General features: G+C 40.5%; 1 protein-coding gene across 1 annotated transcript in view; it reads right to left on the bottom strand.

The window, feature by feature from the left end:
• Positions 1-296: 296 nt before the first annotated feature.
• Positions 297-12278, bottom strand: part of SLC7A10 (solute carrier family 7 member 10) — an 80105-nt gene continuing 68123 nt past the window's right edge. The window contains exons 6-11 of the mRNA XM_038368840.2: positions 9984-10107; positions 9785-9888; positions 8572-8668; positions 3334-3483; positions 2293-2470; positions 297-625 (exon numbers count right to left, since the gene is read on the bottom strand). Coding sequence (XP_038224768.2) covers positions 495-625; positions 2293-2470; positions 3334-3483; positions 8572-8668; positions 9785-9888; positions 9984-10107 — 784 coding nt within the window. The 3' untranslated portion in view covers positions 297-494. The remainder of the gene's footprint in view (positions 626-2292; positions 2471-3333; positions 3484-8571; positions 8669-9784; positions 9889-9983; positions 10108-12278) is intronic.

The raw sequence follows: 12278 nt of genomic DNA on the forward strand, positions 1-12278 counted from the left end.
TAGATTGTAATTTGAAAACTACATGGGTTATGTGGGGTCTGATCCTGTGCCAGTTAAATCAATTAGAGTTGTGTCACTGACTCCAGTGGGAGCATGAGTAGGACCATTGGCTTTCCCTATTCCATTGACTTTCCCCATTTTATTTTCATTATTGGAAGAGGTCCCAATCTTGAAATTTCCAGATTAATCTGCTTTACAGTACAACCCCAAGGCTGCTGGAATTGGTGACGAAGAACTTAGCTTACTGTACCTGCACTAAACTTCCTTGCTGACTGAAATACACTGTCAGAAATAAATAACCAGCTCCTTATTTTATTTTTTTAGGAAAAGCTAAGAGCTAAGGACTGTTGTAAAAGTGTAGCTCATTTCATGGGCTTCTGGATCTGATTTCTAAAAACATTTTTTTTTCAAGCAAAACTTTTTGCAAAAATCAACATGTAAACAAAAAGCTACTTCTGTCTTATCGATTGCTTCATTATTTCTTCAAGAACTTTTTACTGTTTCTTCAAGGACTTTTCACTTTGTGCTAGCTGAGAATGAATGAAAGACAGATCATCCTCTTCTGGAGCTCCCTCTTGAGGGTGAACGACAAAACACAACTTCTGTCCCCAGTATGTCATGGATTCTATGAAAAACACAAACTCGCTTTGTTAATGTGATGATTATTTGAGTCCTCTCAAAAAAAAATCTTCTACGTGAGCACGTATACATCCAAAGCTCTGCTGTTTATGCAAGACCACGTACGGTGAGGCTTACCCCATCATACCATATTATTGCTCTTTTCCAGTGAAAATGATGCATTAATTTTTTTCCTAAAGCATTGCGTCCTGAGAGTCAAAGGACCCTAAGGGAGTTAGGCACACAATTCCCACTGCCTTTCATAGGGTGGAAAGTTTCTAGACTCCTTTGGACATCCTAGCCTTAAAGCAAATAGTTTTTTAAAAAAACCTTAAAGACCTCGTTCTAGCTAAGATGTATGACTGGTGTGTAATTTATTTTTATGAGAGTGGTAGATCCTGGCTTTCCTATCTTATGCATGTGGGAATTCTGGACATACATTGGGATGGATATCAGTACTGTGCTGGGGAATAAACACATTCAAAATCGTCACAAAAATAGGGTGGGGGTGGGATAGAGCTAAAGTCTTATTTGCCAAAGCACTTAAGTGTTGGTTTATTATTTATTTAGCACTTGAGCTCAATGAGACTTACTTGCATGCTTAAAGGTACATGCCTGAACAAGTGCTTTGCTGTACAGGCCAAATAAGCAAGCTGGATGAATGGAGGAATGTGCCATGTCAAAGAGGGGCAGAAAACATGCAAAGGGAGAACTACTGTAACTTAAATGAACAAGTTGCAGCATCATAAAAATAAAACTTGAAATTTCCTGCCTCTTCTAATAGCTGAATACTCATAGTCCAGCAGAATGGAGTATGTCAGACTGGCTCAGCTTACATCTCTGGGACCTGGCAGTAAACCCAGGCTATCCCTATCTGGATACCATTATGAAATAATCATTTCAATAAAGTTACTTTTTGAATATTTCCCCATTGTACAAGCCACTGAAACCTTTGCTAAATTCTAGAAAGTGGTGTATTTATGAGAGCACTTTTGCACATGGGATGTCAGCTTCTTTGCAGAAAAGAACGGGTAAGCTAGTAGTGCTCTTCTGAATTTTACTGTCAGTCACATGCTAGCTACACCTCTTCACCGCTCTCTCTCTCTCTCGCTCTCTTTTTTTTGTTCTCTCTTTAGTCTGTTCATTTTTATCTGTTTCCCCATTTGCATTTCACAGCCTGACCTTAGCATCCTTATGTCATATTGAAAAATTAAGCACTGAAATGTCTGCAATTTGAGAGAAACCTAGTTCCTTCTGTGTACAGGTTTAGGGTCTAAAAATTGGCAGGGGTATCTTTATCAATAGGCAGTTTTCCCATGCTTAGTTATAAATCTGATGATTTCTTGTGCCATATGCATCATGTTTTCCTGCTTCTAGCTTTATATTGTATATTGGCATTAAGGCAGTTCTCTTTCATGTGGTCAAGAAGTAAATAATTGGGGTAAAATCTAAACGTTTTGATCAGCAAAATCCTGTCCAAAGAGCTCTGCAGACCTGCATAATTTGATGGTAGTTTTGGTGAATGCCACACAGTCACGGGGACCCTTTGTGGACTGGTGGAAATGTAGACCTGAGAGGTTGAAACAAATTCCTACATGTTCATGAACAAACAGTGAGGCTGAATTAATGAACTATAATGTGCCACAAGTACTCCTTTTCTTTTTGTGTTCTTACCAGCTAGCCTATTTACACACTTTGGTTTATTTCTCCAGTACACTCCAAGAAAAAACACGGGCACTCCAGTTAATATGATGATTAGTCCAATTCCACAGACGACTGGCTCAGAATAGAAACTGAAGATCAGTAGAAATGCCCAAAATAGCAGATAAGTGACTGGAATAAGGAGATTCACCTAAGAGGGAGGGAAGAGAAGAGACATGTACAGAAATGTAACAGCATTCTGCAAGGTATACAGGGGAGAGGCAGTGAGGGCTAGTGGATCAAGCAATGGACTGGGAGTCACAAGACCTGGCTTCTATTTCTATCTCTGGCAAAACGCAGATGTGTGAGCTTAGGCTTCACCTTGCTGTGTCTCTGTTTCCTCTCCCATCCTTTGTCTGCCTTGTCTCTTTAGACCAGGGGTGGCCAACCTGGGCCTGAGAAGGAGCCAGAACTTATCAATGTACATTGCCAAAGAGCCACAGGAATACGTCAGCAGCTCCCCCCCCCATCAACTCCCCACCCCCGGCTCCCAGTGCCTCCCACCCACCGGCGTCTCTTCCTCCCTCCCGGTCATCTGTTTTGTGGCATGCAGAGGCTCTGGAGGGAACAGGGGGGAGGAGCGCAGGCACGGCAGGCTCAAGGGAGGGGGCGGGAAGGGGTGGAGTGGGGACAGGGCCTGTGGCAGAGCCAGGGGTTGAGCAGTGAGCACCCCCTGGCACATTGGAAAGTTGGCACCAATCACTCCAGCCCCGGAGTCGATGCCTATACAAGGAGCCGCATATTAACTTCTGAAGAGCTGCATGCGGCTCCAGAGTCACAGGTTGGCCACCCCTACTTTAGACTATAACTACTACTTGGCAGAGACATGTCTTTTGCTGTGTGTTTGTATGGTACATCCCACCACAGGGCCTCTAGGCACTACCATAATAAACAACAGAAATAATAATAAACAATACTTCAAGTTCTGATGAGGGATTTGCTGTGGTTGACACATTCTTTAGATTGTTAATAGGAAGACCACAGAACTAAGAAATTTGGCTTAAATATTTTCACCTTGATAGGTCTGAAGATTTTGGGTTTCTTCCAGCGCAACACAATCAGGCCTATGATTGTCACTCCATAGCAGAGGTAGTTAATAAACGACACATAATTAATTAATGTGTACGTGTCTCCAACAAGCATGATGATAATAGTGGTCAAACACTAAACAAGAGAGAAGCACATTCTTATTTGAGTCATCATCAGAAAGGCTTACTTAAAAACAACAACAAGGAATTACATTCCTTTTCTTTACATCCCATGCTGGGTGTTGTTACTGATTCCTGTGAGTCTGTTTACTACATCAAAAGTGTGCCACAAAACCCCAGGATTGAATGGAGATTCTGCATTTATTTTGTTTATGTTGAAGGCAGGTGCCTATAGATCTATTTATAAAAATGCATGGAGAATGTTCCCTGAAATGATGCTGCTAATTGTGGTCATTCAATAACGCCTGTGCATACTTGCAGAGCTCTCCTCACTAATGAGATGAATAACTTTGACAAGCACTTGAAGCCCAATATTCAAAGGGGCCTCAAACCAGCCTTTGCATGTGCAGAACTGCGAGTGCCAGTTAAGAGGTTGTCTTTGAAAATGTTACTGTTGATATTGGCATTGGGTAAATTTGATGACCCTGGTCAAACAATGACTAAAGGACACACCAGAAGTGGAAGGAAGTGGCCTGGATACCCAAAGAGGTAATGTGCATGGAGTAAGAGATAGCCAGGGTGTGTGTAATTCTCCCCATTTTCCCTACAAAATGACTATGCACATTTTTAAGACCAAATGCTGGGCTTAATCCCACCAATTTGGTGTGCAGGGTCCTGAATTGCAACTCTAGTGATGGTCTGCTGCATGGGGGTGGGGGACATGGGGCAAGAGGAGTCTGCAACCTGTACATTTTTCAGAGTAGCAGTCGTGTTAGTCTGTATTCGCAAAAAGAAAAGGAGTACTTGTGGCACCTTAGAGACTAACAAATTTATTAGAGCATAAGCTTTCGTGAGCTACAGCTCACTTCATCGGATGCATTTGGTGGAAAAAACCACATCCTCATCCACAGGGACTTCCGGACTAGCACGCAAGAAGTTTCAGGGTAGCGATACGGGAGTATGAGAGGGATAGCTGTGTTAGTCTGCATCTTTTGCCGCTTTTACAGATCCAATCTGTAAAAGTTGCATCTGATGAAGTGGATATTCACCCACGAAAACTTATGCTCCAGTACGTCTGTTAGTCTGTAAGGTGCCATAGGACTCTTTGCTGCTGATACAGGGAGTATAGCTCATCAACCATAAAGGCATCTGTAGCATACCTGGTGCTGCTATGTGGTTGAGGGGTTTTCCATTCCTTTTCCTCTCTTGATCACTGTGTTGGCTGAACTCCCAGCACAACCCAGATATTAAGGCTGTTCACAACAACCTTGGCTTAAGGCAGAATTTGTGGTACTCTGTTCAGAAAGCAGTAGAACATCTGCAATGCGCCATAGCTGAAGAACGTTCAGCACCAATATTAACTATGCACTATGTCAAAAATGAACACACTTTGAGAAAAGGCCTGATCACCTGACATCTGCCTCCCCCACCCGCAGTCAGCATATTTCCAGTGTTTGCACTTCATAATGTATACGATCAGGTTGCACACAAGGGGATGAGTGTGCTAATGAACAGTAAGACCAATGAAGGAGACTGACTGACTTTTAACTGGAGAATGCTATAGGATCTAAACTAGTGTAAGCTTTATTCCCAGGAAGAAGCTTTCTGTAACTCAGTAACTTTAATTACCAAAAATTTTCCCCTGAATTGAAGCTTTTTCTTGCTTCCTAATGAAATCAATGGAGTTTTTAATCATGGACATCAGAGGGCACAGGATTGATCCTAAGTGCTGCAGGTGTAACTACACTGGAGAACAGAGCACTTACTGTACTTGCTTTTAATGGCTTCACTCCACCAATTTCTGTTATGTGTGTTTTTAAAAGCTGCTAAACTCTAGGACAGGACTTCTGGCAAAATTAAAGTTGTCTCTTATGGGAAAGGATAGACTTCTTGTAGAGAAACATTCTGTGGTTAGTACATTACTTTGTTCTAGGTGACCTGAATATAGTATAAAGAATAAAAGCTTTAGCTTTCTTTTTTCCCAGCTAGTGGGACACACTGAAAATGACCTATATCATTAATCTTTTTTGCATTACTACTGTTTAGATACTGGCAGATGGCTAGTGGAAATTTCCATGCATCCGCTTGCTTATTTGTACTTGCTTTGTTAGTGAATAACACTGTGTAATGTTAACAGAGCTGACTTACTGTTTATGGGCCTGATCCTGAGAGGTCTTGAGTGCCTCACTCATTTGTTAGTCTCTAAGGTGCCACAAGTACTCCTTTTCTTTTTTGCGAATACAGACGAACACGGCTGCTACTCTGAAACCTCTCACTCCTCATTGACATTAGCCAGGAGCTAAGGATGCTCAGAAGATTGCAGAATGGGACCCAACTGAGATAATAATGCCTCACTAAACTTAGGTTTTTCAAACATCTTTTGATCACATTTTTACTTGTATTAATCAAAACCCATATGTATTCTGCAACAGTGCTGTGTTCTAAAACTATAATAAACATTCATCCACATGCAGTTTCTGTCATACAAATGACCCAGAACTATAAAGTATCATCCACTAAATTCCAGAATTTGAGCGCCAGTAGATCCGAAGGTGGGATCCCAGAACCAATCATGATTTGTCTTTCCATTATTGTGATACTTCTCCCTCCCCACTCAGATTCCTATTTCCTATGACTAGCTGGTTTGTGGCAATACCCCTGAAGGTGGGTGGCTGTCATGTGCCACTGGCACCAGCAAATAATGCTAGAGATCCAATGCATCCGATGAAGTGAGCTGTAGCTCACGAAAGCTTATGCTCAAATAAATTTGTTAGTCTCTAAGGTGCCACAAGTACTCCTTTTCTTTTAGAGATCCAAGTGTCTCACCACTCCGCAGCTGCTAATGTGAATCCCTAAGGGGATCTCGAGACCTTGAAGACTTTCATCATGAAGCTGGTGGCTTGAAAAGGTTTAAAATAGGAGAGCATAATATTTTGATTCAATGTCATATAATACCTCCATCTAATTTGCTCTAAGTGCTCTCTTTGCCATGATTAGCTGGTTTTGTGGCAAAGCCCCTTAGGCTGATGAGATCTCAGGTGTAAGTGACACTAAGGTGATCAGCTCTGGTGTTCACTATATAGGGATATGTATCCAGCATATTCCTGATCAAATGACCCTGTTGCCAAATTGGTTGGCTCCCATTTCCCCTTCAAATACTTTCTTGAGTTTTTAGAGTGGAGAGTGTTGCTTGCGTGCCATACTGTTTCCTCTGATGACTATCCTGGTGGACAACAGTGTCATGGATAATGCTTGGGAAAAGTTTCAAAACATTTGACATAGGATGTCCGTACACCCTGTTTTGGCTGGGACAGTTCCTTTATTAAGCCCTGTCCCAGCCGTCCCGACTTTGGGCATTTGTCCCATTTGCTCTTTCCAACTTGATCAGCTGGCAAGAGCAAATAGGACAAATGCCCACTTTTGTCAAGAAAGTGGGGCACAAAGGAACATGGGTGGGCGATAGTGGTGATGAGCAGCAATGCCAATCCCACACAGCGGGGGAGGCAGGGCTCCGGTGTGGGGCACGCAGGGCTTGAGTGAGCAGCGACGCCAGCCCCAGCCTTTGGGAAATACGGTCACCCTAATGTGATAGCATCTAGAATCATAGAACTATAGGATTAGCAGTGACCGCAAGGATCATCTAGTTTAATCTCTTGCCAAGGTACAGGATTTGTTGTGTCTAAACCATCCAGGACAGATGCTATCCAGCCTCCTTTTGAAAACCTCAGGTGAAGGAGCTTCCACGATCTGAATCTATTGAGCCGTACACCCCAATAAAATAGACTTTTAAATGATTTGAACCCCGTTCTCTTTGCATTAATGACCACCTTGTTTAAACACCCAATTTTGGAAAGGAACAGCAAAAACATGGTAATCTTCTGAGACCTTAACTAGGTTGACCTTAATGCACAGGCTATGATTAATTTAAAAAATTCTGATGCATTAATTAGGTTTGCCTAAAGTCTGACGTAATTTGCTATTGTAACTGCAGACAGTATAATATTTTTATATTACTATTTATATAGAAATTAATATTTCAGAGCAACACTTAGTACATCCCGAGATGTAAAATAAACCCCTACCGCTGAATGATTCATTAATATCCAGTGTTGGTTCTGTAATTTGCACAGTAATTTAAAGGGAATGTTCTCTACAAACTGGGTAGCTGGCATTTGTTTGATTTGCCTGTTCTGCTCTGCACAGGGAGCTTGCTCACGCTCTGGCTATTTCACAAAGTGATAGTCACTGACACTCATCACATTATTTGAGCTGATGTATTTTTATGGACAAAGGGACTTTGCTTCATCTGCATCACCACAGCTCGGCTGCCCAAGGAGTCCATATAGGAGCTGGATCTTGGTTTTTTTATACACCGCACAGATTGTGTAGTGCAGCTCAACCAGAAAAGATTTCAGACATTGAGTTATGTGAGTGTGTAATAATTCTCCCTCTTTTTCCTACAAGATGACTACGCACATTTTTAAGACCAAATGCTGGGCTCAACCCCATCACCTTGCTAACAACTCAATCTGAGTAATAACTTGTGAAACTCACTGCTATAAGGTAAGTTTACATTGTGTAAAAAAACAAACCAAGAAACAAATCAAAATCTTTCCTTTCTACATTTTAAAATGTGTCACCTTTTAATGTAATTGGGTATTCCCCTTGTTTTACCCAATGTGTTCAGCTGGCATATGCTTCTTTTGAATCTGTTATGCTGATCTTCTCTACTCACTTTCTTTAGAGGGCCAAAGTAAAGGGGAGACATCATGATTCTCCAGAAGCTCAAGTTATCATTGCAGAGCATCAATGTATCACTGCGCAAAGCATCTAGTTTTACAGAACGAGTAGCATTTAGCCCTGTATCTGGAGCCCACTATGGCTATTAGCTTGACAGCAAGCTCTAAACTAGCCCTGTGGAGTGGAATTAGCTGCATTGACTGCAGGGAGATTTTCTCCACATTAAATGTTTGCAGTGAGCTGACAGAATCAGTAAAAGAGCTCACAATTTCTTAAATGAAGTATTTCAGTTTGCAAACAAAGATTTTTCTAAATTGCACTCCTGTTTAAGCAGATGAGACGTGACAGAAAAAATAAAACTTACACACACTAGAAGGGCAGGGATTGGGGTGCAGTGTTTAACGTGAATCATAGCAAGCAAGCTGGGCAAGTGACCTTCACGAGCTCCAGAAAAACATAACCTGGGAAGCAGAATAGGAACATTCAGTATACAAGTTACTCCAACATTTACCGGTATTGTTTCATCAACCTTAATTGGCCTGATTCAAAGCCTGGGGGAGTCTTGGAGTGGAAGGATGTTCTAGTGGTTAGGGGGCTAGTCTGATACTTTGGAGACGGGGGTTCAATTTCCTGTTCCACCACAGACTTCCTGTGTGCCTTGGACAAGTCACTTAGGCTCAGATCCTCAAAGGTATTTGGAAGTTAGGAGCTCACGTACCTTTGGGCCTTAGTCTCAATCTGGCTCAGCACCCCAGCTGTAAATATAGGGCTTATAGAACTGCCCTCCTTCACAGGGATATTTTGAGGATAAATACATTAAAACTGTGGGCTCCCAGATACTATGGTGATGGGAACCATATAAATATCTACGATAGAGCCTAAATCAACAGTCTGTCCAGTGACTAATGAGCTTTGGATCAGGGCCAGTATCTCTCAAAGTTTTATTTTTTTAAATACATGAATTGTTATGTTTTTTAAATGTCCTCAGGTTTGTCAGGTCTCACCACATTTTGAGAGCACTAAGGTACGTGACTTGGCTAAAGCACTAAGGAGCTGTATTGCTACCTCTTTCCTGACAGATGTTTGTATTTTATTTTCTTACGGAACTCATATTTCTATTAAATTTAACATTTAAATAGACTATGGGCAAGATTCTGGTTCCAGTTCCACTAGTGCAAACTTCCCATCAAATGAATGGGTTTACTTTGGATTTATGTCCATATCACTGAGAATTGAATTTGGCCCTACAACTCTCATTTCTTCAATCTACTTTTTGAGCTAAGCATAGCTTAACTTGTAGCTACTGAAATTGTATTGTAAAATTACATTGTCTAAGTATGTAGCCAATGTTTTATTCTTAGTACAAATCATTCCATCAGACATTTCCAGTAGATCATAAGGGCTCTTTTGCAGGAGATCCTGCTATTCAGTATGATATCTGCTGACTGAAATGGCACAATTCATAATTTAATGTGTCTAATGTGCCCAAAGCTGAGATCAAGGTCTATAACACACAAAATGTCTAGTTAGCGTTGTAGAAAATTAGCTAATGTTCATAAAATTGCACTCCAACTAACCTTGATGAGGTAAAAAGGTATCCATTTATTCCTCCGAATGTAGATAAGGCCACTGAGACGGGCATAACCCAGGAAAAATAGCCCAGTAACTTTTCACCAAATGTCTAAAGCAACAGAAGGCAGAGAAACTGAAATATACTGCACAGCACAGAACTGAAATTAAAGTATATTTTAGACATCCATGGAATAGTTTACTTACTACTGCCACAGCATTGGAGGACAAGAGCTCTTGAGGTGACATGGCAGTGAAATATGCAATATTGGTGAATGTATACACAAATGTCACCAATGGGATGGATATGAATATGGCACGAGGTAGGTTCCTAATTGAAGAATTAGGAGGTTCGATAAGAAATTACATTCACATATAACTGGACCATACCACCCCACCCGTTGTCTCCCCCTCCCCCCCATGGCAACTTTGGAGAAGTTTTTATCCAGTTTTGTGCTTTACTGTCCTATTGCTACATAGAACAAAACAAGAGAAACTCCCCTCCTGCCTCCTGCCACCCCATATCTGTACTTCTCTCAGTAGCTTGTCATATTGCAGTTCTGAGAATACTAAAACCGTTACAGGGCTTCAGGATATCACCATAGAGCTGAAGACCATCAAACAGAATTTACAGCATGGCTGCGATGGAGATACCAGAAAGCTTTTTCTTCATAAAGAATTCCTATATGTTTTCTATGTTGTGTAAGCTATTACTCTAATAACCAACAAGACTAATAATGTTCCTGTAAGTTTAATTTAGTTTACATGAGGCTCTGTTTGATAAAAATGATGCTATGGAAAATAATGGACTTGCCTTTTTCTCTCATTTATTCATTGAGAAACTTAGCCAAGTGACAGAAACATTCTACAGACTGTGAGAGCTGTTTAGTGTGTACGCTCCACTCAGGCTAATGTATTCACTATAGCTCTGATTTTTGACTTTGTCAGATGAGCAAAAAAGATAATAAACAGTTTTTGTTAGTAATTTGTTAGTCTCTAAGGTGCCACAAGTACTCCTTTTCAGTTTTCACCAGTGTAGTTTTGCAAGGGTTTGGTATCGACATGAAGTTGGGTTTTATTTCTTTTCCCTAATGAAAATAGCTTTTTATTTTGTATTTCTCCCTCAAAAACTGTAGAATTGATAAAATTCTGTTGTAAAACTTTCAGAGAGCTGGAATTGGCATCTCTGACACCCAGTTTAACCTGATGGGTTATCAATAATGTGCCAAACTGTTTTTTTTCTGTAGCTACAGATGCTACAAAATACAAACTGACTTATTTTTCTTCTTAAACTTGTGCATATGATAGTAGTATCCAATTCCTGCTAGCAAAGACTACATTAATTCTTTCTCTTGTTTCTTTTTTGCTCAGTTGAGACCACACTAGGATATTCTGGATGTTTGTGAAAATGTTTACAGTTGCTTGAGAGAGCATCATACCTGCCTCCTTTCCCTTTAAATTCTTTAAAGATTTATAACTATGCATGAACATCTCACTACTTACCGAGGTAAAGTTAAAGTATGCAGATAAGTTTTTGCAGGATTGAGGCTGTAATTTGTTTCCATCCAGAATGTGTAATACCTGAAATTATACCTTGCTTAACTGGGGGGCGGAGGGGTTGGGGTATGTGTGCTGAACATCTAGAAGCAATTGAAGACCCAAAAACTGTCGTGTGAATTCATTATTCTATTTTTTCATCTCAGAAATTCTGAAACCTTTGCACTTTTGCTGCTTCTTGGTGGAAATCACTCTCCCCCTGGCTTTTGAAACATGATGGAGGATAACTCATTTCAAAGCCTGCACTATCAGCACCAAACCTGATGCCAATCACCCTTAGAGAACTTTCTTCCTACAGCCAGCTGCACATATCACTGAAGAAGGCAGGATTCAGAAGTGTTTCATAAATGGAGTGGAGTAGGGGAGGGGGAGGGAGAATTCTGCCTCTTCTGTAAAAAGACATTTTAATCTCTTCTTTATGTGTTCCCTTTGGGGGGAATGTTGTCTGAAGAACCAAGACCACAGACAATATGTTTTGGTATTATATAGATATAAAATACACACACACATAAAATATAATGTAATTTTGTGAGGCATCCCGTCAATGGTATAGATTAATATATAAACAATAGCTAGTTATTGTTAGTGCCATTAACATATAAGCAATAGGTAGTTATATTTATGCTTAGTCCCATTAATATAGAATAATATGTAAGCAATAGACAGTTCAATAATGCCATAATGTCAGTGTTACACCTATATGATATCTTCGCTCGGTGAAAGTTATGTCTAACTTGATGGGCCAAATACGTTCTTAATTTCAGCACCTTCATTTAACTTACCCCATATGGGATCTAAAAAGGAAGGTAATAACCTTAATTACCTTTACTTCGGATACGTATAGACATTTAGTGATGTCAGTCCTCCTGCAGAACACACTGTGCATAGTACCAACAGACTGACCCCACTGTCTTTACCTCAAAAGTATCTGGGTCATATGGAAAT

This window comes from Dermochelys coriacea, chromosome 12 (assembly GCF_009764565.3).
Source record: "Dermochelys coriacea isolate rDerCor1 chromosome 12, rDerCor1.pri.v4, whole genome shotgun sequence".
NCBI classification, from domain to species: Eukaryota; Metazoa; Chordata; order Testudines; family Dermochelyidae; genus Dermochelys; species Dermochelys coriacea.